This window comes from Leptonychotes weddellii, chromosome 10, assembly GCF_054177405.1.
Source record: "Leptonychotes weddellii isolate Sample4059 chromosome 10, ASM5417740v2, whole genome shotgun sequence".
Classification (NCBI taxonomy): Eukaryota; Metazoa; Chordata; class Mammalia; order Carnivora; family Phocidae; genus Leptonychotes; species Leptonychotes weddellii.
The window spans coordinates 105,842,860-105,869,955 of record NC_138378.1 but is presented as its reverse complement, the minus strand read 5'-3'; the positions used below and the strand labels follow the sequence as shown (position 1 = coordinate 105,869,955).

At 53.0% G+C, this 27,096-nt stretch overlaps 1 protein-coding gene across 2 annotated transcripts in view; it reads right to left on the bottom strand.

Annotated features, from left to right (window-relative positions):
• Nucleotides 1–27,096, bottom strand: part of ADCY3 (adenylate cyclase 3) — a 76,312-nt gene that overhangs the window by 23,880 nt on the left and 25,336 nt on the right. For both annotated transcript variants that reach the window (XM_081797115.1, XM_081797116.1), the window contains exon 3: nucleotides 16,776–16,925. In XM_081797115.1, coding sequence (XP_081653241.1) covers nucleotides 16,776–16,925 — 150 coding nt within the window. The remainder of the gene's footprint in view (nucleotides 1–16,775; nucleotides 16,926–27,096) is intronic.

Here is a 27,096-nt window from a genome sequence, read left to right as displayed (position 1 = left end):
CCCCAGCATAGAGGCTCTTCCTAAAATAGCAACTCCCACTCTTCCTAAAATAGCAACTACTATATGTTTCGGGAGTCATAAGAATGTTCCGAGCCTCTGACCCATTAATGGCTCTCCTGGGGATTTTTCCAACAGAAATAATCCATGAGAAGTAAAAAGACATACATGCCAGAAGAACTTCAATGAACATCACTCACATTTGTGGAAAAGACTGGAAGGCCCAAATGCCCAGCAAGTGGCTCATTCGACTGGGACACATCCTTTGGACAAACCTCATAGAAACGATCATAATGACAAGTGCCGTGATGAGAACGTGACCAAAGAGAAAAAGCCAACACCGTATCCTGAGAAGGGGACGGCAGACCCACGCGCGCCCCTGAATCACGGCAGAAGAGTACGTGCGAGAGGGAACAGGGTAATCTGACCTGGCGAATGGAATCCCGAGAAAACGGGTTATGTTTTTCAAAACTGCTATATGGTTATGCTGCTGCTTTTTTAAACATACTTTTTGAACTGGAAATAAACACAAAACTTCCCTTGCTATGACCCTAACCCTGGTAATGACCAGATTTCTTAGAAAGGGAAGGGCCCTGCCAGTCCGCCAGGCTCGCTCCGGACTCCCACGTCCGCCTGGATGAAAGCCGAGGAAGGAGACTGATGGCCAGGTCCGAAGCCAGGAGGGGACCCCCGCCCCACAGCACAAGAGGGAGGTGGCAGGGGTCTTCTCCGGGAGCCAAGTGACAGAACCATCACCCTGGCCTCGTTTCTTTCTCTAGTTCTCAAGTATCGCCACTCACCAGGCAAATGGACGCTACTGGCCAGGATCCACACTGTCCCCCTTCTTTGCTAAAACTTCCTCCCCTGCCCTGTATTTTCATGCATGTGTAATACGGCCTCCATTTTGCAGGCGACCAAACCAAAGCATGGAGGGGGTAAGCGGTTTAGTTTATCCCAGGTTCCTCAGAGTTAGCGACAGACCCAGAACTAGAACCCAGGGCTCTTGGACCGAAAGTACAGGTGGGACTTCCTTGTTCACCAAAGGATGTGCTTCTGACACAGCAATTCTCTCATCCACACTGGACGCTGTTCTGCTGCAAATGTGAAGGAACATGAAGTGCCCAAATCCTCCCTAGGAAGGACCTAACGAGGCTGCTCTAGAAACACCTGTGAGGACTCTCCCAGTGGGTGAGCCCACCCGAACGTCCTTTCTGTGCTGCCCTCAGTGCTTGTGGAGTTGAGCTGGGACATCCAGCTACTCCTGATGAGGGTCCTCCTTGCAGAAGCGGACCCAGCTGAGACCTCTGTGGCTGCCTCAGCGTGGTGGCCCAGCAGCAGACCAGGCCACCTTTCGGCCTCAGGGAGGGCAGGCCAGGGCTGGTGGCAGATACCGGCATTCCTTCTGATGGGTCAGCAGAGGACAGGAGAGAGGTGCTACTGAGGGAGGCTCCTGGCTCTCCAGGACAGACCCTGGGCAGGCCACAGTGACCTCCCTCAGCCGCCATACCCCCTCCTCACAGGCTGAGGGGAGGAGAAAGGGGCCAACGCTGCGAGGCCCGGTCTCAGCGACTGGCAGTGGACCCTGAGTAACCCACAGGGCCAAAGGTGAGGGCTCGGAGATGCTGAGTCACCCCAAAGCTGTGACAGAGGTCAGCTGTGCTGGCCCCAGAAGGCCTCCCCCATGGCATATGCGCAGCGTGAGGCCACCAACTGCCCGCAAGGGGCCTAGTATGGTTAACAGGGGAAACGTGCATCGTTTGACCCCGCTACGGGGAGGAGCAGAAATCTATGGCGAGTCCCTGGACATCTCAGCCCATCCCTCAGGACCTCGGGCCCCACAGCCCAGTCTGGCCCTCGGAGTGGCAGCCTCAGCCTCACCTGAGGCCCGTTCCTCATGAGGCCCAGATACCCTCAGGTAACTCGCGACCACATTAAAGTTTGGAAGCGCCCCTTTGGGAGCATTCGAGGAGACAGATTTCCTCAAGGCAACAGTTCACTAGGCCCTCGTTGGGGCGTGACCACAAGGTGCAGGAGCCTGAGGCCAGGCGTCAGAGGTGGGCTGAGAGGCTGGGAACGCACCCAGAGAAGCGCAGCCTCCACAGTGACATGGGAGCAACCTTCAGGCCTGAGGGTACGTGGAAAAGGGATGGCGCTTGCTCTGGAGGTTCCCACGAGAGGAAGCTAGCGAGAGAAGGCTTTGGGGAACAGACTGGCTTCTAGAGCAGGAAAAATGTTCTAAGAGTCAAAGCAGTTCAAACAAAGAATGTGCTGCGCTGAGAGCTAGTGAGCTCAGGTCCTGGACGCTGGGTGAGGAGGTGACAGGAGGGAGTCCACCACAGGATGGGAACCTGCCAGACTCGCCAAGCCGAGGCCTGGGGCCCTGCCACATGGGTCCATGCAGAGAGATGGAGAAGGTGGGGAAGCTGCCTCACGTGGTCTCTCCCCAGCCCTGCAGTGCTTTGATGGCTATCCTAAAAATACACACCTAGTCAAGGCCTTGACCCTCTCTGGGAAAAGAACCAAATGAGGCAAAGGAAAGAACAAGCCCTGAAAGTTTCTAGTAGGCTTTCTGGGTAGAGCAAAAAGCGACCCAGATCCCAGGGAGAAGCACCGGAAGCCCGCCCTGGGGGCTGTGCAGAGGTGGGGCGGGGGTGGGGACTGGCTGGGGTGCAGCGTGCGTCCGGGCACCGTGCAGAGGTGGGGCGGAGGGGGGGGACCGGCTGGGGTGCAGCGTGCGTCCCGGGCCCGGGCAGGGATTTGTAAACAGGTATTTGCCACACTGCTCAGGTGGGCCGTAAGCCCCTGACCAGGGCAGGCTGTCCGCATGGCCTCCACCAGGCTCTGGGAAGGAACCAATCAAGCCCCCTTCTCCTCAGCACTGACTCAGGCCAGGCCTTGCCTTTGTACGGCTCAGGACTGAGACAGAAGCAGGAGGCCCGCACTGCTCCCGGGGGCCCTGACGGGGCATTCAGGAGTTCGTTACAGGCGGTGGCCAGCAGGGATTTGGATACATGAGCTTGGCTGATGAGAAGCTAAGTTTCTACAACATCCTTGTAAAGGGGCGGCGGCGGGGGGGGGGGGGGGTGGCGGAGACTTAAAATGGAGAGAGAAATCAGCAGTGCCCAGGTAGCTGGGTGGGTGGGTGGCGTCTGCACGAAGCAAGCCTGTAGTCTGTTTGCATGCCGTGTCCTCGTGCGTGCCCGAGTGTGTCCTCTGCACGTCCCGTGGGTACGTACACACACACACGCACATACACACATCACTACAACCCATCACAGGCTGTGAGCAGATGCACAGCTGTCCACAAACACATCTGCTCTGGGCCTGATTTCTCCAGATTCTTGGAGCTTCCAGGCCACTTGAAAGCCAAAACAAAGGTCCAAGGACCACAGCAGGTGCCTGGCCAGCTGAGCAGAGGAGGCAGCAGAAGGAAGGAAACGAGGAGCAGGAGGACCTGGCCCGCCGGCCCTGGGAGGTCAGAGCCCACACAGCTCGCCTCTCCCTGATGAAGAGGGCAAAGGGCCACGGCACGTGCAATCGGGGAACTGTGCTGCCGTGTGCCTGGGGAGGGCAGCCACCGTCTGTCTACACGAGGGACCAGCACGGGCTGCCCCATCCAAAGACATGGTTACCGCCTCACTAAGAACAGTCACTGGTCATCTCTGCAAGGCCCCAGGCTAAATGCTGGGAAGGTCAAAGGTAAACAGTACTCCCAAGAGGTCTGACGGCCAGGGCACTCAGGTCACCTGGGAAGTGCCTGGTCTCATGGGGCGGGAGTGCTTTGCTGTCTTCAGCCAAGGGCTGTGGGCATTCCCAGGGAGCTCAAAGACCGGCATCTCTTCGAACAAGCCCCTCCGATGTGAAAACGGCCTCCGAGCCAGCATCCCCAGAGTCTCTCAAGTTGTCAGCTCCGAGAAGGAAGCAGGGTCATAATCTTGGCATGGCGGCCACCACCAGGCCGTATCATCTGGGACAGTGCAGAAATCACACAGACCCAGGGGCAGCCCAGAACTCTGACCCTGCTACAGGGGGAGAGGGGACACTTGCCTGGACTCCTGTACGGTCTCCAGAGACAGGGGCCACCGTGCAGGCCAAGGGGACTGCCGTCCCAGGAGACCACACTTGGGGCCCAAAGACGGCCATGTGTGTGGTGTCTGCAGCCCTCCCCCAGTGTGGTTGGCACAGAGCAGGTGCTCCTGAGAGGTTTGGCGAGATAATGAGCTGTCAACTAGGAGCTGTGGCCCAAGGGACCAGCCATCGCCCTCTAGAACAGCACTGTTAGAACTTCCTGCAATCAAGCAAATGCTCTGTGGTCTACGCTGTCTGAGATGGTCCCACGAGCCACTTGTAGCTACTGGGCACAGGAGACGTGGCTAGTACGACAGACGCGCTAATGCTTAATTTTTACATTTTTATTAATTTAAAAGTACATGGCCTCATATAACTAGTGGCTACCGTATCAGAGCAGTTCTAGAACACTGTAGCAAGTAAGTGCGGCTTACGGGCCAACCCAGGGTAACAGAGAGCCGCTGCCTAGAGAAGGATGCCGAGGCCACATCAGTGATCAGTGGGCAAGACCTGCCGTGTCTGCGGTGGGAGCCCAACCACGGGCTTCCGCCCCTGCTCAACCCACCCCAGGCGTGAAGGTTCCAGCGGGTTCGACAGACCAGCTCTCCACCTGTGAGGGTCGCTGGTGGTTTGGGTTTGCTCCCCTATGCCTCCTCCCCGTGGAGCAGTAAATCTCACCAGTGCTTTTCCCAAATGCAGCTCCCACCTTCCTTTACTCTCTGGGCCTCTGCTCGGCCTGACCCCAGTCCCTCCCACGCGAGGGATGAGCGCCGGGTGCCCTGGGAAGGACCTGCCACGTGTCCCTCTCCACCTCTGCACTCAGCCCTCCCTAACCCACCCCTGCCCTCACCGCCTACTGTCTTTGAGGAGAAGCGATAAGTGTTCCCCAGGAGCCGTCTGGTTGCCAGCTTTCGCTGGACTCCCCAGCTTGAGGCCCTTGTCCTACAGGACCCACCATCGTCACCGCTGGAGGGCCCCTCCAGAGTGTGCAAATGCTGGCCCAGCCCAGGAAGCCTGCCAGACACACAGGTAGGGCACAGGATGAGATGTGTCCCCTCAACTCTCCTCATGGATGTCGGTAAGAAAGACTCTCCACCCCCCACCAAACCTGTGCTCTCACCATCCTCTCCTCCCGACGGCCTCCCGGCCCAAATCCCGACAGCCATCGTGGACTCTCCACTCTCCCACCTCCCATGCCACTCAGCAGTGAATCCTGTTAGCTCTACCTTCAAAAAACACCTGGAATCATTCCTTTCATCACCTCCATCCTGGTCTGAGCCACTATCCTCTCTCCCGAAAATGACTGCATCGCTTCGAATTGGTCTCCCTGCTTCCACTGCTCTCTCTTCTCCACCAGCAGCCACACTGATCTTTTAAAACCTCCCACCCTCCAATGCCTCTGGGGAAAAGCCATGGTCCTTACAAGGCCCTGCAGGACCTGACACCCACCACCTCCCTGCCTCACCTCCCTCTTGAGCCCTGTGTTGTATCTTTCCGTTTTCCAAGGCAGTCAGAAATACAAGTTTTTATAGAGAACGTCCAAATTTCTAAGTATTAGAAATGTTTCAAACTCCGGACAGGTCAAAGGAAGCAGATCCCCACAGGCCAGGTGTGGTCCAGAGACGACCCAACAGAAGCCCCTGCCGGGGGTGGGGTCGGCTGGGGTGGGGTGGGGGGGGCGCGCCAACTCTTCTTCGCTGGGTTTTCGGAGATGATTCAAGGAGATAATCCAGTAAAAACGCAGCCCAGGGCTCCACACGAAGTAACCGTCTGATAAACTACCCCCTGACGAAACCAAACGTCAGTCCTCTGGCCAGAGAGAGGGCGGGACGCTCCACAATCCCGGCCACACTGGTCAGGGACAGCAGTCGCTAAAACCGGGGGTACACGTGCTGCGGGGGGGATGTGGCTCTGACCCCCCAGGGCCCAGGAGGGCCGCAGCTCGGAAGCCACACAGCCCAGACACAGTCCTATCACCACCACCAGCGCCTGGGGCTATCTGATGCAGCAGACACCCTCCCACCGCCAGGAGCCCTCCAAGGCTCTGGAACAACCTGTCCTCTGTGGGCTCATCACCTGCGTTATCTAAAACGTGGATTGGTTCTGCTAAATCCTGAAACGCTCGAATGAGGAACATTTTGTGAAATCCAGGAGGTGGGGGGCTGGAACCCACAGAAGCACGAATCCCTGCTTCACGCCATGGGAAATTAGCCTTCTGGCTTTTCTCAAACCAAGATGCGCTCGAGGCTAAAATACAACTTAAAAATATCAGACACATTGGCGAGTGGGTCCGTGAGGACGTTAAGGTAGCAAGAAGATTTCAAGGCCCGTGTCGGGGAGCGGGGCCCTCTGTGGCTGTCTAGTGGACGACGGGCCTGTCCCACCCACACCAGGTGCTGACGGTGCAAGAGCCTGGCCCCAGGCCCCCACTCGAGGAGCAAGACGCAGAGCCGCCACGGCGCAGTGGGGCCATGTTCGTCCCACTCCACACCTGCCTCCCCTCCCCCCGTGGCTCCCCAGGAGGCAGGTCCCCAGCCCCGATCTCACTGTTGCCAGGACAAGAGCGGACACTTTAAGGATGGACACCAGGAGCCCGACCCCAGGGCAAGACGTAGCTGGTCTCTCTGTGTGTGTCTTTCTCGCTCTGTGTCTGTGTGTCTGTCTCTGTGTGTGAAGGCTGTGTGACTTCCCTCTCCCCCACCAACCTCTCGTGAGAACAGGGCGCAGGGGTGAGATTACTCTCTGCCTCACCCTCGGGGCCAAAGGCGTGGGCAGAGGTCAGCGAGGAGGGCCACTCAAGAAGACAAGGAACAGCTGACCTTATGAAAGGACAGCACTCCCGAGTCCCAAGTTCTGGGGCTCCCAGGGGAGAAGTCTGTGACTCTCATGGTAATGGATGGTTCTTCCTTCCAAGACCTCAAGGGCAGAAGGTCACCCACCTGGGGAAAGACCCCAGCATGAAGAAGAAACATCATCCCCTGGTCATGGTGACCCTGGGTATTGGGTTTAAGTAGAAGGAAAGGCAGAGAGAAGGGGCTCTTCTGTCCTGCACATCCCCCCAGGAGCTACATGGAAAACCACCCAGCGTCCACCTGCACCACGCTTCCCAGGGTGCCCCAGACAAAGAGGACCTGGCCCCCTGGCCCTCACTGAGGCCTTCGGATGCTTCTCTGACCTAGAATCAACTCTGCACAGTCAGCCGTGGGCTCTCCCTCCTCACCTCTGACGGGGACTGGGGGCAGCCCTCTCTTCCCTGAATAAGGACAGGCCAGCCCGTCTAATAGAATGCAGTTTAAAGGAAGCACTGGCCTCTGCTACAGCCTGTCATCCCTCCATCCCCCCCCGGCGTCCTCCTTCAACCATGGCCCCCTCCCTGGGAAGTTAATTCTGAGTGTGAGATCCAGAGCAGCTCAGAATTCTGTCGTTTGTACCTGGTGACAGGTACGTGCTGCGCGGATTTCCCGTCGGCCCGCTGTTGCCAGGCCGCAGTTGGGGCACTTAGCAACCCTCGAGGTCCCCAACTACACCCTGGAGTATGGCCACATGCGAACAAAGAAAAACGACGCCAGTTCTCCAGACCTCTGGGCTCCCTGCTCTACCCTAACAAGCCCCTGGAGCTGGGGAGGCTGGAGAGAGGCCCCAAGTCCCCCCTGATGGCCCCATATCACAGGCAGATGCCGGGGACTGCCTACAAAGTGAGACAGGCGCTCAGCAGAACCAAAGTGCCCCGTGCCCGCCAGGGCCACCGTCCCCAAGCCTCAGCTCCCCGAGGCCCTCAGAGTGGTTGGGCCTGCGGGCAGGAGACTGGAGTCAGGGAGGCTGCTGCAGCCAGGTGACCGGAATCTGAGACCTCCATCCCACTTCTCTTCACCACGCAGACAAGCCCACCTCGGTGCCCAAGCCAAAGCGGAAGCCTGAGCGCCAAGGCCCGGGGCTGCTTTGCACCTTCCCAGGGGACGAGGGCTGGCGGCCCACCTGTCGGGAGTCGCCTGCCTTTATCAGCAGGACGTTGGTCATCTTGGCGAAGGAGAGTACGACCTCCCAGGTGACAGGGGCAAGGAAAACAGAGGCAGAGGATCCGGGATGGGATCCCTTCAGCCCGTCTGAGGAAGGGGAGGAGGCCCGGAGAAGAGACCCCCGTCCCACTGGAGGCCGCCCAGCCGCCAGGGCAGGCCCTCCCCTCGGCGCACACGCCGCTTCCTCCCCAGGCAGCTTGGAAACAAGATAAATACACGCCGACAAAATACAAAGTGAGACACGGACCGTGATATAACTAAACTCTGAAACGAAGCGTCCTCTGCAGAGGATATACTGAGCATTTTTTGAATTGGGAATTTTTTACAAAGACATTTAAACACTGTGAGTGGCCACAGGGGCACTGACCTCAGACAACTCCTCACACGGGAGCCACGACCAAACCAGCTTCGAGGACTTTCTGCAGCCCTTTCTAGCATTTTCCCGTCTACGATCTCATTTTTATTCTCACCAGAAGTCCTCACAGGAGGACAGCCAAATGGGACTGCTGACCTCTCCTCCTCCTCTGCACTCAGCCGGCCTTCCCGGGATGTCAAGTCTGCCCCACTGCCCAGGGAGGGAGCAAGCTGGGTCTCATCCTACCTGTGGCCCTTCCTCCAGCCAGTGTCCCCAGGGCAGGAGCCACGAAAGGGCTTCACGTTATTTAGACTCATCTCAGTGTTCTTACTTCAAATGATTTCCAGACAACTCCATGACAATGGCATTATCTTTAATCTCACTTTTGCAGAAAACTGAAGACCAGTCAGGCAGAGTGCCAACATCACACGGTGAGGAGGTGGGAAAGCCGGGTCTCACTGTTGCCCAGAAAATGCTGGAGGAAGCGATGCACGCAAATCCCAGGTCCAAGCTCACCAGCGGGACTTGCCTCTGGTGCAGGCTTCAGACCCTGGAGTCGGTCCCAGGGAGAGGCGCGCGCACAGGACGATGGGTGTGTGCAAGGATCTCAGGCCTCGGTCCTCACTGGCAAGGAAAGGCACCTGCTGCTCAGGGCTGACCCAACGCTCACCCAGTGCCTTTCTGTGTGGTTTTAAAGATCAGGCTTGGGTATGGGGTTTTTTTTGGAGTGATGAACACGTTTTGGAACTAGAGGTGGTTGCCTGCACAGCATCGGGAAGGTACTCAGTGGCACCCTTTCATATGGTTAACTTGACGTTATAAGAATTTGACCTCCATAAAAGGAAAAAAGGGAAAAAAAGCAAACATGGAAGGTTCTAAAACCTTTTTTAGCTGAGAACACAATTTATCATGATGTAGTTTTTAAAATTATTTTTAAAAGAAACACCCAAAGGATGGGAGGTTTGGGTGGTCTCTTCTAGACTTCTCCCTATCTTCAGACTTTTATCCAACAACAACAGTCCGACAGGAGACAGCCCAGGCGCCTCGTAGGCACCGGGCAAAACACCCTCTACATTCGGCCCCCACAGTCACCACATGACGCAGGCGTCCAGACTCAAAGATCTGCTTCTTAGCTGCTATTCTTAACAGCTATCTATGAGAATAAGGTGTTACTTCTCTAATCAGGATAACATGGTGAGAACACTCTCAAAACACCGAAGAAGAACAAAAAAAGACTTGCAGGAATAATCCTCTATCGGTATTTTTTTCTTGATACTTGTCTGCGTTTACCAAATACCGTACAACGTGTGCTAAAAAATACAAACAAGAAAACCTCTCCCAAGCCTCAGCCTACCTGGCTGTGACTTGAGCCAAACGAGTAAGCAGCAGGAAAGAGCTCACAGGATGCCACTACCTCTGTGGGACCTCCGCCCCGCCCCTGGGGTTTCCAAACAGGCATTTTTGGAGGGGCAGCAGGGTTCCATATCAAAGAAGCATTTTCTCAGTAAACAAGGGAATTTAACTGCCTAAGTGCATTCTCGTTCATTGCCGGGAGGAGTATAAATTCTTTGCACCTCTACGAGAGATGATGCGGTAATATTTCTCAACAATGTATGTGCGTGGTTTCTCAAAAAATGAGAACTACTACCTAGACCTACCACATGACCCAGCAATTCTACATCTGCGTATATACCCCGAAGAATCGAGAGCAGAGAGTCAAACAGGTCCCTGTCTACCCGTGTTCACAGCAGCACGATTCACCACAGCTGGGAGGCGGACACAACCCAAGTGTGCATCCACAAATGCAGGCAATGGAGTATTATTGCACCTTGAAAAGGAAGTCCTGCCACGTGCTTGCACCACAGGTGAACTCCGAAGACATTGTGCGAAGCACAAGAAGCCAGCTGCAGAAGGACGTGATTCCACTGACATGAGGTTCCAAGGAAAGGGAAACTCAGAGATAGAAAGTAGGGTGGTGGCGGCCAGGGCCAGAGGAAAGGAGAATGGGGGGCTAGTGTTTCGTGGCCACAGAGTTTCAGTCTGAGATGATGAAAAAATCCTGGAAATGAACAGTGGTGAAGGTTGCACACGATACCGTGAACTGAATGCCACTGAACCGTACACTTAGGAGCCCAGTTAAAGAAACGTTACTTCTCGATCGCGGAATACAATACAGTCGTTAACAAGGATGAGGCGGTATCATGTCACCTTAGAGCCGTCTCAAAGACAGCAGGTGAAAGATCTGGGGCAGAAGAGAGGGTATGCTACCCGCATATGTGTGCAAAGTCTGTGTCCCAGATTTGGAAGTAACTGGAGTCCTGAAAGTGTCCACAAGACATGACAGTGGCGGTCTGAGGGGCGGCCAAGTGGACGGCCACGCAGGGAACCTTACTTTCCACGGTATAACCTTTTCACACCTTCATAATTTTATACAACGTACACTGTATGCTACTTAAAAATTAACTTCAAGACACTGAAGATAATGTCCAACCTCTGCTTCTTGCTATTATAGAGGAGATTTGCACCAGACCAACACTTCAGCCAGGACCAACCATTAAACGCTGGATAAGACAGCTATCTGAGGACCATGGGAAACCACGCAGGGAGCTAGGACGAGAAGGGACAAGGTCTCTGAGGGCAGGGAAACACATTTCAGTGAGCCCGACACACTCGGCCATGTTTTGCCCTTGAGGCCAGGGTTCAGAGGCCGGCCAGAGAGCAAGGCTATACGCTTTCAAGGGGCCAGAGAGACAAAGATCGGTGAGCAAGGATTCCAAGGCAGAGCAGAGGGGTGAGGTCCTAGAGAGGAGAGAACCTTTCTCTCCACACACCCCCTCGACGTGTCTGCCGACCCCCAAGCTACAGGAGGCGAGAGAGACCAAGAACTCAAGCAGAAAGTGACAGCGGAGAGGCTAAAATCGAAGGGGAGTGTGGGCAGTCTCCTAGTGCTGGGAATTCAGGGTCCCTCAAGAGCGGGACCAGCCTTTGAGTTAAAACCCCTGAAGGACTATTTCCTAAGAGGAGGCACAAGAGGAACCAGCTCTCAGACTAAAACCCAGCCCTAAATCTTCTCGACCCCACAGTGGATCAAGGTGAACTGAAGAGAAGTAAATCCTCTCTGGAGACACACATCCACCAGAGCTGCTACTATTCTCCGTACACGACATTCAGCCTTTAATTTATCCAGCATTTTTTTTTTAAAAAAGGCCAGGATATCATGAGATGGCAAAAGTCAATAGGGAAGAGCAGACCCATTGGTACATCAGATATTGCAGCTGTCAGAGCCTTTAAAATGTTTCATATGTTCCAAAGAATAGATGACAACATGGAGAACTTAACCAGAGTACTGGAATCTGTTTTGTTTTGTTTTTAAATCAAGTGGAAATTCTAGAAGTGAAAAAATAGTGAAATTAAGCATTCCACAGATGAACTCAAGCATTGATTTAACAAAGCAGGTAAGAGGATTAGTAACGTGGAAGTTAGGTCAGTAAAAATATCCAGTCTGAAGCCCAGGGGGAAAAAAAAAAAAAAGGCGGGGGAGATTCAGGAAAAAAAAAAAAAACCAACAAAAACAGATTTATGGAGGGCGCCTGGGTGGCTCAGTCATTAAGCGTCTGCCTTCGGCTCAGGTCATGATCCCAGGGTCCTGGGATCGAGTCCCACATCGGGCTCCCTGCTCAGCGGGAAGCCTGCCTCTCCCTCTCCCACTCCCCCTGCTTGTGTTCCTGCTCTCGCTCTCTCTCTCTGTCAAATAAATAAATAAAATCTTTAAAAAAAAAAAAAAACAGATTTATGGAACATGGTAAAAATGTCTAATAAGGACATCTAGAGTCCTGGAAGGAAAGGATGGAATGAAGCAGAAGGATACTGGCTGAAAATTTCAAAACTGATGAAAGACATCAAACCATCAATTCAAAGAGCTCTTCAGATACCAGGCAGAGTAACTGCAAAGAAAAGTGCTACGCACATCATTATGAAACCGTGGACACCAAAGACAAACTATAAAAGCAACCAGAGGAAAAACTACTCATTTCTTTAAAAGGAGCAGCAGTATGTCTGACAGCTGGAATTTCAACAAAAATAGTAGAAGCCACAGGATCTCAGGAGACGCCTTCAAAGGGCTCAGAGTAAAGCAGAGTCAACCTAGAATTCTCCCTCTGACAACACATGAACTTCAAAACTGAAAGCACAAGAAACATATTTCCAGGCAATTAGAAATGGAGAGAATTTACCACCAACAGACCTTCATGAAAAGTGACACTAAAGGGAATTCTTCAAGAAGATGGAAGCACAGAAATGAAGGAATAGAGAGCATCTGAGAGGGCAGACGGGAGCAAGTGTACGCATTGGCTCTTCGCTGTGGAAGACTGCAAACATACCGTCTTACGGGGCTTCAAATACATGTTAACATACATTACAATCGCCCGAAAGTCTGGGGGAGAGGGAATTGAGCATTGTGAGGTCCTGCACTGTGACCGAAAAGGTAAAATTACTGACTTGGGGTAGATGCAAATGCATCATGATTGACACGTATCGACATTATTTCATTGTTGAAAGATATTTTGATGCATTTTGCAAAATACATGTTGTCCTTAATGCATCAAAATCATTAAAAAATGCAAGGTCAAAAATCAAGTTCTGACAAATTTCAAAGGACTGAAATCGTACAGAGTATGTTCTCCGACTACAGAAGTAAACTAAAAATCAATAATGAAAAGATGACCTTAAAAATTCCCTGAATGTTTGCAAATTAACTAATGTACACTCAACCTGTGGATCAAAGATAACTCGATGGAAATTAGGACATATCAAAATTTATAGAAGAAAGCAAAAAGCAAGTGATGAGGGAAATCCATAGCATCGGGTGCATGTTTTAGAAAAGAAAAATGCTAAAATTAGTTAGCTAAATTCCATCTCGAGAAGGTAAAAAAAGAACATGATGTTAACCCTGAAGAAAGTAAAAGAAAATCAAAGTCAAAAACAACAAATTATGGAAGTGTACAAAGAGAGCAACAAAAAGGTGGTTCACTGAAAAGGCTCAAACATTAATAAACCTCAGCAAGACTTAATGATTAAGGACAAATAAACAGAAGGCACAAACTAGCAATACCAGTAATGAAAAAGGAACATTGCTGGGGCGCCTGGGTGGCTCAGTCGTTAAGCATCTGCCTTCAGGGCGCCTGGGTGGCTCAGTCGTTAAGCGTCTACCTTCGGCTCAGGTCATGATCCCGGGGTCCTGGGATCGAGCCCCGCATTGGGTTCCCTGCTCCGCGGGAAGCCTGCTTCTCCCTCCCCCACTCCCTCTGCTTGTGTTCCCTCTGTCGCTGTGTCTCTCTCTGTCAAATAAATAAATAAAATCTTAAAAAAAAAAAAAAAAGCACCTGCCTTCAGCTCAGGTCGTGATCCCAGGGTCCTGGGATCGAGCCCCGCATCGGGCTCCCTGCTCGGCGGGAAGCCTGCTTCTCCCTCTCCCACTCCCCCAGCTTGTGTTCCCTCTCTCGCTGTGTCTCTCTCTGTCAAATAAATAAATAAAAATCTTTAAAAAAAGAAAAAGAAAAAGGAATATTGCCACAAATCCCACAAACAAGATAAAAAGAGTATAAACATGTAAAAAATGTGACATTTATATGAAATGGATAAGTTCCTGAAAAAACAAAAACGTTCTATAACTTATACAAAAAAACCAAAAAACCAAAAACCTTGTACTTGTGAAGGAAACTGAATCTCATAAAGAAAACTCCTGAGCCCTAGGGCCTCATTAGGGAGTCCTTCTAATCCTGTAAAGAACCTGTGTGTTCTTCAAGCTCTCCCGGGTTAGAAAAAGGAAACACTTCTCAAATTAGTTCCTAAGTCCAGCACAACCACGATGCCCAAACCTGCCAAGGACATGGGAAGAAAGTAAAAATGCAAGCAGATCCCCCTCACGCACACAGTCACCAGAGTCCTAAGGAAAACACGAGCAAACTGCAGGGCACAGTGGTGCTGGTGGGCTGCAGAATTCCGCCCCTCCTGTTGGTAACAGGGCTTTTCTCCTTTCCAAAGGGATTCACTCATATTATTCCATTTTCGCCAAAGGTTTTATTCTCAGGTACACTTTACACATAGGGAAACTGAGTGAGGCCCAAAGAGGTGAAGATGCTGTCCCAAGGTCACACTCAGGCTAGAGCTGGGCGAGACAAATGCATTCCACGTGATGGGTATTTACAGGCACCTGCGGTGTCCCAGCTCGGCCCGGGGATGTACATTTGTGCCTCTCCTGCCCCCAGCACCTCCCTTCTGCCTCCCTGGACCTCTCGCCCCTGGAGCCAGTCCGCTCTGCTGCTGCGGCCCTGGGCAGGCCCCACCGTGGAGCCGCAGGGTGCCCCGGACAGGGTGCAGCGCCCCCTGGCGGCGACGTAGCACACGAGCGTCCTGGAGCACACCGCAGGGGCCCTCTCCGCCAGGATGGGGGCTCCCCACGCTGACCCTGCCCGGAGGGGGCATCAGAAAATGCCCAAGCCCTGCGTGGCCTGTGCACGCAGCCTGATCATCAGCATGTCCAAGCTCTACAGTCTACAAAGCCCTTCCGCCTGTGTTTCTACCTGCAGGGAACCCCACAAGCCAAGTTCAGTACTCCTGCTTTGCAGACGAGGAAGGCGAGGCTGGGAGAGGTGGGCAGCTTGTCTAAATTATCTATGCAGAGAATAAGAGATCCAGGGGAGACGCAGGACCTTCCCCACCACTCCAGGAGGCCCCTACCCCAAGCACTGTCGATGTGACAGAAGATGTCCTGGGTTATGCCAATTATATGCTGTGAGACAGACAAGGTTGACAGGGATGCTGAAAACTGCACAAATACTAGAGAAAAAAAGAACTCCTGACCTAGCTGAGCAGGGACACAGGCATTTTTTAACGTAGAGAACCCAGAGGGATGCCTCCACAGTGGGAGACGTGAGATGCAAAGAGAAACAAGACAGCATAAAAAAACAGAAACTGAAGAACACCTTTCAAGAGACTCTATAAAGCGAGTAAAGTGGGATTCTTTACATACATTCAAGCAGGAGCAGCTCCTGGGTAACCACGGGATACAGGGATGGGGAAAAGGAGACAAATACAATGAGCCGCTAAGCTTGAACTTGGCCCTTTGTGGCAACGGAGGCTGGGAAGTTTCCCCTTCTAAAACCTGCTTTCTGAAGAAGCTGGGTCCAAGGCCCAGCTCAGAAGCTTCTAGCTCTCCTTGGTAAACAGAGAAAACACATCCTCAGGACTCAGCAAATGACTCAGTGTGACCCTTTGAAGAGCACCGTCTAGAGAAGGTGAGGCCTGCCAATGGGGCTCCTTGGCAGGCCTTCTAGAGTGGCCCCCAAAAACTATGGCTCTGTTCACCTGAGTGGGTCTGTGAAAACAGCAATTTCAGTGAATCCAGAGCCAAGAGCAGCACCTGAACCCAAAATGACATGGTTCCCAGCACAGAGAATCCTGTATTTTCAACCTATTGAGTTTGTTTGTTAGGGGGAAATAAACCTATGGATAACAGGAAGTTGGCAGATGTAATTTCTACAGACCTTTGAAAGGCATTTGAGATGAATCCAAACCAGAAACTATTTAAAAGACTGAATCACATGAGAACCGGGTGGATCGGGCTGGAATAAAGCCAGTAAACAGCAGGGACAGTACGCACTTCTGTCCGTGGAAAAATGTAAACAGCGGGGTCCCCGGGGTTTGGGCTGGTTTTACTTCTTCATCAATGACTTAGAAGGAGAAGGAAGTAGGAACCTGACCCGAGCGTGAAGGAAACTTAGCACCTTGGGTGGAGGGGAGCGGGCTGGGGGGTCCTCACCGGGAAGGCCCCCGCTACGGCTGGGCCCACCGCGGCTGCAGAGACCCAGCACCGGGCCCGTGGCAGGTGCGCAGGGCCAGTGGGCCGCAGAACCAGAAAGGTGGGCAGAGGAGGGTGGACCTGAAGTGATGCCCGCGGGGAAAAAGCATTCAAAATAAACACACAGAACTTTTTAGCCTGAGAGAGGAACACAGGGAGTTATTGGTGACTGCTTGGATCAGCGTAGTTCTTTAAAAAGTTTTAAATTACAGGGGGAAACAAAACAAAACAGAAGGAGGGGAGGTTTAGGTCAAGCACAGAGGAAGAGAGAGGAGGGAGTTTCCGGCGAGAGAAGCTCCCTGAAGTCAGGAGGAGCCCTCTGAGGGCGAGAGGCCCAGCAGACAGCCAACACCTGACCCTGGCAGTGAACTCCAAACCCGGGGGGGCTGCCGCACTGGCCCCCACAACCCCAGCCCCTCTCTAGCCACGGCCCCCGGCCCGGGGCCCAGACTGCCCTGGGGCCACCCTGAAAGAGCCTCACCTGCTGCTGGCTCTGCTCTTCCAGGTTCATCTTCACCTCCAGCGACTGGCGGGCCTCCAGGAAGGCCTTGCGGTGCTTGCGGTCCGCCATGTAGTAGGACATGATGCCCACGGTGATGGTGCACAGGTAGAGAAAGACGTTGGCCAGGATCTGTGCCCCGAGGAGGAGAGAAGGACAATGAGGAAGGCACGTGCTCAGGAGGAGGGATGGAGAAGGGGGGCACAAGGCGGTAACGAAAATCAAACCCCGGGCTGCATGGTGTCCAGGGAGGGCCCCGGCGAGCCTCTGCCCTCGATGGGGTATTTAGGTCCCTGGAGCAGATCCTGCCCCACTTACCACAGGAGGGTGAGGCCCGCGCCTGGAAAGCTGGTTGAGTTGAGGGGCTGTTCTCCCCGCCTGCTTCACACCACAGCTAAACTGGCCTGAGCAGTCCCTCTGCTACCCAATTCATTCATTCAATCATTCATTCACTCACTCACTCATTTGTTCAACCACCACTTACTGAGGACCTATTAGTTACCCTTAGCTGCTGTGCTGATTAGCGGGGCAGGAGAGCGTACAAATCCCAGACCCACTAGCCAGGAGCGTATGAAAGCTGCAGGTTGTGTGGAAGGTCCCAGGGGCCATGCAGCAGTCCTGCGCTGACCCGAGTCATCACACTGCCTTACACGTGGTGCTGCAGGGATCCACACGCACCCCCTCAGCCAACCCACCTGCCAGTACCAGTACCCAGGTCCCACGAGGAAGCTACGGGAAGGGGAAAGGGCAGCTGTGGGGACCAGACATCTGTTTTGCAAGCTCGGTACAGTGGCACAAAGGCCTTCTTGGGCACTGAGAGTCTGTTCCTCCATCCTTAGCCTCCTGGAGGCTCCCCTAGCTGTCTATAGTCCCCAGCTGGCTTCCGCAGGCTGCTGGGACCACAGACCTGACCGCTTCCTGCCACAGGTAACCTTGGATATGGACCCGAACATCCAAACCACATCTGATTTCCTGGTGCTTGTTGCTAATGGCCACAGTCTTTGACCCTCACTGGGTCCCATTTGGGGCTGGACCAGGTTCTAGCTTCTCCCGCTTCTCCAGCTCCTATGAGGCCCATTTCCAGGCCCGGCCCCTCCCACTCCCGGAGGCCAGCTCACACCCTCCCCACCTTGGTTCCCTGAGGTCCCACCAGGGGAGGCCAGACCCCTCCTCTGAAGGGTGTGGTTTAGGCAGAAGTTTGTAGTTGAGATGTGGGTAGGGAGGCAGAAGAGTTCTTCATTTCTAGACCTACAGAAAGAAAATGTTCTCCTAGAAAAGTATAATGTTTTCTGAATAGGTGAAAAATGCAGGGAAGTCAATTTTAGATATTCGAACAAGATGGTTTAATAGACAATAAGAGAGGTTAACTCTGACGTGAATTTTCTGGGGACTCTCAGTTACACCATATTCTTCTCTAATTCTGTGTGATCAGGGCTGATCAATGCTGACCCACCACCCCCAGCAGAAAGTTCCTGCAAGCCTGGGCACTCAGCAAAGGCCCGCTGAATAATGAATTTGTTAGTAGGTTAGTTGTGTCTTGATACTGGTCATCGAATGCAGATTTCACAAGCTCCTCTGATGGCTGGTTCCAGCAATTAACACCTCATTGTGTTCTCGGGTCTGGGTAGCCCCGACTGCCTACACCATTCATGCGGCAAGTGGGCGACTTCAAAATCCCATGGGACATCTCTTGCACTTCTGCTTGGGCATGATAGGCCATTCCCACCTGAGCGGTCAGTATCCGCATGGCCTCAGGCCACTTATTAAATACCTGATAGTCCAAAGAGCTGCCAATTTATGTTGAGTCAAAGCAAATCACACAGACCACGCTGAGTCTGAAAGCCAGTCTTGGCCTGAGGTCCAGGAACTTCTACCAGCCCAGAGGCCACCTCCCTTTGGGGACTGTATAGCCTTGGAAATCTGCCCGGCCCCAAGTTCATGGTATAGGAAGCTAGTCGACAAGGTCAGGGTGTACCTCACGCATCCTCATTGAGCAGTTGCACTTTGCCAAAGCTCACGCGGGGTCCAGATACAGCAGTCACCAAGGCCGAGGGTCTCTGGCCTTATGGGGCTCTGGGTCCTGGAGGTCAAGGGAATAGCTGCACATTGAGGAGTCGCATGTCTGGGCCCCATACCTACCAGTGTCCACGACTCCCAACCAGAGGCTCCCGACAAGGCAAGCTGCCCTGGGGCCACAGGCCCATCTCTGGCCCTGGCCACAACCAGCCTGGGCTGCCACACCAGGCCAGGGACAGAGCTTCACGCTTAGGGGTCTCCTTACCCCACAACAGGCCCTGCCTGACCACCTGGCGGGGTGGACGGAACAGACTCTGTAAAGTGTACAGTGCTAAGACTGTGTCAGGCTTACTGCTGTCATGATCCACCAGGCTGCCCGCCTAAGAAAACCACATCTGCTCTGCAGTCAGTCAGAGAGCAACTACAGTGGGAAAGCTTCAGACCAACCTCCACCAAAAATGGTTATCCAAGGAGAAGAGGATTCAGGTTCGGCTTGCGCCTGGAGACCATTTCTATGCGGCAGCACTCCCTTCCTTGAACTATGCCTATTTCAAAATAAGCTCCCCTTTTGCTTTCTACTTGGAGGTGCAGAAAACAGGTGCAGGAGGCGGCCTGGCCTATGGCGCTGCCCCTCACTGGATGGGCAACCTGGTAGATCAGTAATTTCTCTGAGCCCCTCCTTCACCATCTGTGAACTGAGAGCTAACTCCTCTCCAAAGTCCCTGCAGTCCTGACCCCTCGCTTCAGAGGGTGAAGGTTGGGCCTGGAGAGGACCCCTCGGAAAGGCTGGAGGGAAGGTAAGGATGGGTCGGTCACACTGCCTCCTGTTCCCTGAGCACCCCAAATTACAGAGGGCATTGCCCACCCCTTCCTGACCTGCGCTCTCAGCTCACGTGTGCAGGGACGTGGAGCCAAATGGCCACTACTGGGCCACATGCTAGAGACTCACGTGGGTCCTGCAAGTCCCTCCCATGCCAGGGAATTCTCCCTCTGCCTCCGAGAGAGCTTATTCCTTTCTAGAGAATTCTCCTAGGAGCCCCAGGCTGTGGGATTCTCAGAGCTCCCTTAATTCTCTAAACTTGCCTCGACTAGAGAAAGGGTCCTCAGGGTTGCTGTTGCTCTGTTCCTGCCCAACCCCTCTGTTCCACGCAGCCATAGCTCCACAGCTTGGAAGGAGCTCAGCAATCCCCCTGTGCCAGGCAGCAAGCGGCTGCCTTCCCTGTCCCCCCCACCCCAGCTACACCTGGCCCACCCGGCAGGCCCCTCCTCCTCCCCAAGAGCCCCGCTCAGCCCCCCCCCATTTCCCCCCGCGGGCCCCTGCCTCCTTCCCCTCCCCCGTGCTCCCCAGACCCCCCTGAGGTAGTGCAACCACGTCACAACTCGCCCTTCACCCCGACCCCTTCAGCCTCTGGTCAGCAGAGGAGCAGACCAGAAACCATCCCAGACCTGACCTCCCAGCCTCATGATCTCCCTGGGACCCAGCCCTCAAGTCAATATCGCCTCCACTGCACCCCAACTCTTTCCCACCCCAGCCTCTGAACAGAGGCTTCAGTCTCGGGGTGACTCCCCCCCACAATGAGCCTGAGAAGCCCTGCTCTGGGGTGCCACCAAAGTCACCTCTTTGTACCCCAGTGGCCGCCTTTCTCCAGTGAGAGAGACTGGGCAGCAGTCTCACTGCAAAAGAACAGTTGTTGTTTTTTTTTTAAACACGAGATTTTTAAAATAATGAGGAGAATGAATGAATTTCCCAAGTGGGTAACCATTCAGACGACAGCTTCATCTAACCCATGACAGCCGGATGAAGTGTTTGTAATACCCCAGCTCAGACACACAGCCGTGAGAAAATTCCTTTACAAAACCCTTCCCCTTGGAATCTGATGAATCACAGTATCCTGTACATTTCTTTTTTTTTTTTTAAAGATTTTATTTATTTATTTGAGAGAGAGAATGAGAGAGAGAGAGAGCACACGAGAGGGGGGAGGGTCAGAGGGAGAAGCAGACTCCCCGCCGAGCAGGGAGCCCGATGCGGGACTCGATCCCGGGACCCCAGGATCATGACCTGAGCCGAAGGCAGTCGCTTAACCAACTGAGCCACCCAGGCGCCCTATCCTGTACATTTCTAACAGTCCACGGGGACACAGGACCGCTCGAAGCAGGGCTTTAAAAAAGAAGTCATCGCATCGGAGGAGGGCTGGTGCCTCCCCTGCCTAGGCTGACCCCTCCCCCATAGGCTCAGTCCGGCCTGGGGATTCCAGAACACTCCAGAACTGGGGAGAAGAAACCCAGAGAGAGAAAGTCGCTCTGGGATGTCAACGTCCTTGTCAGCCGCCCTCAGAGACCCCGGGATGCTCTGTGTCAGGGGAAGACCACGTTGGAGCCTCTGTTCATTAAAACAGACTTAGATGTTTTGGAAAAAACAAACAAACAAAAGTCTCCAAGGAGCCACGGGGCAGGAAGGAGCGAGGGAGCAGCATCTCTGCTGGCAACCAGCCTCCCCAACCCCAGGAAGCCTGACCCAGAGCCTGCAGCCGCCCCACACGGTGCCCAGGGGCGCCCCCCTCCGGAGCTCACTGCAGACTGCAGCTGGTCCTCATCAGTCAGGTCCCTGCTATATCCCCTCCTCCCAGAGGCCTGCCCTGAGCACCCCCCCTTACTCTCTGTAACATTTTCCTGTTTAAGACCCTGCAGAGAAGTCTCTGCACTTCGCATTCCCCCATCCTTTTCTTGTTTGTCCGTTTACTCTGTTTACTTCACGAGAAAGCCAGCTCCCAGGGGACACGTCCTGAGTGACTCTGGGAAATTGGTGCCTACTGACGCTACCGCAACAGAGTTTGCTCAGAGCCTCCACGTTCACTGTCCTGCTTACTTGTCACAACAAGTGAAGTTCGTATTCTCATTTTGTGGAAGAGACTTGAATCCGGAGACACGAGGCTACAAGGCTGTGATCTCCTGACAGTGCTCACACTGGAGCTCAGATCTCTTTCCTCTTTTGTACCCCCTACAAGCACAGGGTTCGAGTTTCAAGACGCTAATAAAAACCTGCCCCCAACCCAGGGCACTGAACATCAGAAGGCAGCCTGGCCAGACCTGTACGGCCTGGGGGGCAGGTCCACTGCTGGCCTCGCCCCCAACCAGCAAGCACAGTACCTGAGCATGAGTCCAGGACTTTCCCTACGTTACTTAGCTGAGTTGTGACGAGGCTCAGCAGAGGCTGGGTGAAGTCCAAGGCACTGGGGGCCCATGGGGAGCACAGAACCCAGAAAGGACCTGAAGCATCTACACAGGTGGGGAGGTCTGCAGACAACGGCGGGGGGGGGGGGGCTCTCTCATGCTACCCTGCAGCTAACTCTAGCATCTCTGTGCCAAGAGATGTCTGGGGTCTCCAGTAAATACAACCCTACTCAGCACAATTCAAGATTCAAGCTTCAGGGTACCACTGAGCTGTCCTTCCAAGCTCGGCATCTGTCAAGTTTCCACCATGTGCCTCAAAACAAGAGGACCTCTAGAAGCTTCCAACTTGTTTTATAGCTTGGGCATGCCTCTGCTAAAAGACATTCCATGTCCACCCTCGTCCAAAACAAAGACAACTTCTAGAATAGGCACCCAGCCAACCTGACACGTTACATGAGGTCCCTCATGATCTGCTGCGTTGCCAGAATGGCTTCTCAGGTTGTGCACTGCACAACCCCAGGGGCACCACTCTGCAGACTCTGACCTGATGGCTCCCCTACAGGTGTGGAACATGGCAGTCCTGACAACTGGGTTCTAGTGTCACTCGTTTCATCTACCTGGCTGGACCTCTCTCCAATCCTCTAAGAAGATGTGCTATGTCAGGGCTCTACAGCTCTAACCAGAACATCCTGCCTTTGCTCTGGCCTGTGGAGGGCCATAAGTGATGATCCTCCGACGTAACCCAGGTCAAACACCCAGCACATACCTGTTATGGTTACGATCCCAAGACCCAGCTCCAACACTACCCCCCCCATCCCCCAAACAGAACTATTCATTCATTCATTCATTCAAGATTTAGTGAATGCCCATCCCGTGCCAGGGAGCTGCTTGACATGTAGCAGTGAATAGGGCAGAAAAAGTCCCTGCTGTCAGTGGATGTTCTGGTAACAGTAGATACAAAAGAAACATAATTCAACAACAAGAGTATCAGAGCTCAGCAGGAAATAGAGATGATAAAGTGACGGTAGCTGCTTTAGATCAGAAGGTGAGGGAGACGGCTGGCCCCCATTCTTCACTCCCCTGGACAAGTGTCATACGGCCACACCCTTGCCACTGCCTCACTGAGACTCTTCCCTCCTGCTGACTCTGACCGCGGGATCTGCTTTGGCCCAAATGGATGTCAGCACGTATGACATGAGTGAATGTTGAGATATGCCCGCACGTCCTCTTCCGCTGTTGCCATGAGAACAATATGCACCGAGACGTGCAGTGATACAGAGCGAGGGACCCGTGGGGGCCCCGTAAAACCCAAGCTACCCCTGGAGCCCAACCCAGCTGAATCCAGCCCAGATCAGCCACCGCCCGGCCACACCATGCATGTGCAAGTGAGGAACATGTCGCTGCGTGCCACTCAGGGGCGGGTTGGTGGTTAGGACAGGTGTCCCTGAAGCACGAGCACTGAAGCTGAGATGTGAATAGCAAAAAAGACCCAGCCACGGGAAGACTCAGAAGAAAAAGCATCCTGGCTGGAGAATATATGCCTCTTTTCCAGGGGACACCCCCACCATACCTTCTGATGCTTCTCCCTGCCCGGGACACAGCAAGCCCCCAAGGGCAGGGGCATCTGTGAGTGGAGGCCAGGGATGCTGCTGAACATTCCACAATGCACACAGCACTCCCCACAATAAATACCCAGCCCCAAGTGTCAATAGACCCGAGGTCAGGAAACCTGGGCTAGAACAATGCCTTCTTCCTTTCTGATTCCTGAGGATTCACGTGAAAATTTCCTTAAGCTTTTTTACTGCACAGTAATGAACTCTGAGGACAAAGACGTGAGCAAGCAGATGTTTATGTCAGTCACAGGCCTTGGGGCTAAAAGGAAAATGTTACTGATACTCGTCGAACATAAGGATACGGTATCTTGATAAACCCACGCACGATGGAAAGAAGGCCCATGTCACTGGGGGAGGGTAATGAAGACCAGAGGAGGTCATCCTGTCTATCTCTCAGTAGGAGGAGACACAGGAATAAACATCTCACACCTAACATTTTATACTGACCCAGGGATTATTCACTTGAAGTCTGGGGACTAGGATAGGGGGAGTCAGTGAACCCCTAAAATTAGGGGCAAATGTTTCACGCTTTTCTGGGGGAGCAAGTCCACTGCTCTCACAGATTCTCAAAAGGGTCTTGTTAGCCCAGATGCTTAAGAACCACAGAACTCAATCAAAAGCTTCCCCCGCCTCCTCCAGAGTCTTTGCTATAGAGATAGAAAACATCTGGTCACAGCATTCGGTGTTTCCTCTTATTGATGTGACCCCATTACTTAGTCACATTGGTCTTTTTCTCCAGGCCAAATAATTCCGATTTTACTTAAAGAACTCTATTTTAAAACATTTAATCATGTTTGGTTTCAGATCCTTTTTTAAAAAACTCAACCCCGCTGATGTCTCAGTGAACGGTGGGGCCCCATGCTGGGTCCTTGACAGTAGGAAAAAAAAAAAATGACCTCAAGAGCTCAACTCTAGCGGGGACAAAGAAGCTACTGGAAAGAGAGGAAGCACAGACTGACCCTGATGGAGAAAAGGGTAGGTCAGCAAAGGCCCCTACAAGGGAATAAAACTTGATCTGGCAAACTTGGTTGTGGGCTTTCACACACACAACACTGAGCTTTTACAGACGTTTTAATATATGGACTCTGGATGGTAAAGAACATTTAAGCCAATTTCTGATGACCAATGTTAAATGAAAAAAAAGGCAAGAAATAATTATACGTCCATGGGAGTAAGCAGAATGACCACAGGGCTCCACGGTGCCTGCTCTGGTCTTGTTACCTCTGAGCAATACCAGCTGCATTTAATGCATAGATGCTGACTTTCTGGAACTGTCTTTGAATGAACTCTAGAACAAATGTACAGGAAGATGAGCACATAATTTGGAGACAGAAGATTTTTAGAATTCCGGAAACAGAACCATCACATAAACCCAGCATGTGGAAATATGCAGGGAGATCCCCAATCACACAAAAACATCAGTCTTTGCCCCATGGAAGAGAGCAAGCTCTTAGGATTCCAGAACTTCCCGCCTCTCAATTCAGAATGACTCAGATCTTGAGAGTGAAACTTTCTGCAGCTTCTCAAGCTGCAGAAACCAGCCATGGCTCCTTCTCCTTGGGGACCCCATCCCCTTCTGTCCTGCTGTGCTTCCTAGGTGTTCCTCAGGGGTCCTTCTTCCCTGCAGCCCCTCAGAGCCTGTCCAGGAACAACCGGGATGGTTTTCTAAGTCACTGGTTTCAACACAGCCCTTCAGGGCTTACTACTCAGTTGCTATTTCTCCAGCTCAGTGCTTCTGAGCCAAGTGCGTTGGCATTCCCAGGGGACCAGGTGAAGCATGGGAGACTCTTGGGTCCCACCTGCCTGCTGAGGCCCAGGAATCTGCATTGCACTCTACCTCTGGGTGCGTCTCTTCTACAAATCACTGTTCTACAAATCACTGTTCTACAAATCACTGTTCAAATATGAAAGCAAAGCCGAAATCCTCCCACTTTCCTCGTTCTGTAAACCAAACTCCAAACATACATGACTGCTTCCCATCACCTCCCTGGGCCCATCACCTATTTTTCTTCTGTCTGCTGACTCTCTTTCCAATGTTCACCGCTCACACCAAGAGACCGCACCTCCTCACTGCCCTTCCCCGTCTGACCAGCATCTCTATGTTCAAAGCCACGCCCATGGAGAGGCTTTCCATCTGCAAATGCCGGTTCAATGGTCCTGCCCTCAGTCCTTGCCATGGGTTTTTGCAGGGACCGTGCACCCCAGATAACTAGAACCCAGCACCCAACACTGTGTACACCCCAGGAAACCTTTGCTGAATGCCTGAACCCACACTAGCCCATTCTCCCTGTTGGGTGGGTGGTCCTTTGTGCAGCTCCAGTGGGTCATTCATCCCATCTGGTCTCTCTGGGTCTTCCTTCCTCGTCCCCCCTCCCCCAGGACTGGGCACAGACTTCTCTGGGGCCCCTCTCTGGTCCTGCCGATCCACCCCCTGGTAACACAGGAATCTTCCAAAATTGTCTTTTTGCAAGCGCTACCTCCTGATCAAAACACATCAATAGCTTCCAACCGTCTAAAAGGTAAAAATTCAAAATCCTCATTCAGGCACTCAAAGTCCTACCTACTTTGGCCCCAATCAGTTTTTCCAAATATCCATCCCACCCCCCCGCCAAGTCCCTGATGTAACATATCTGCTCTAGCCAAGCTGACTTCCCCGATGTGTTACCCACCAGGCACGTCTGGCCTCAGCGCAGGCTGCGGCCCACATTTGAGAGCTCTCAAACTTTCCCACTAAAGCATCTGGGAGGAAGCCTCCCATCTGACCATGCTAGGGCATGTGGACCTGGCATTCTAGTCCAGAAAAGCCCCCCTTCGTGTTACTACCTTTAAATGTTTGCCTTCCAGTAAAACAGACGTGTCTGCCCATTATGTTATATGCACCAGTGGGGCAGAGACAAGATCTGTTCTGATCACCACCATGTCCCAGGCACTCAACAAACCCCGGGCACATACGAGGTGCTCGTGCCCGCCAGGCATAGGGACGAATAGACAGGGGGATGAAGGGAGAAGAGAAAGGCTGCCTCCACAGCTAGGACCCTGAGGCTTCACATACAGCAGGCAAACACCCCCTACATGCCCCGATGTGAGAAGCACCCCATGTGAAATGCCCCCCATCCCTTCCACCCTTCCCTTAAAATCTAGCTAAGCGTGGCCTTCTCCACAGAGCCTTCCTTGACAGCCCCACGCCTGAGCAACCACACTCTCCCCTACGTTTCTTGAAGAGGAAATACCTGCAAGATAAATTATTGGGAGGGAAAAAAAAGGTTTAAATATGCAGCCACACTCTGATCTCACAGAACGAGACAGACAGGGCAGGAGCAGAAACACCGAAACGTCAGCAGTGGTTATCTTGTGGGGGTGGGGCGGGGCTGTGGATTTAGGACAACTTCTCTTGTCCTCTTTTGCCGTATAATCTTTCTATCGCGAATCTCTTTGTGAAGAGAAAATAAAGACAACGCGCCCATTGGAAGGTCCACTCACTTGGAACACCCTGACCACCAGCA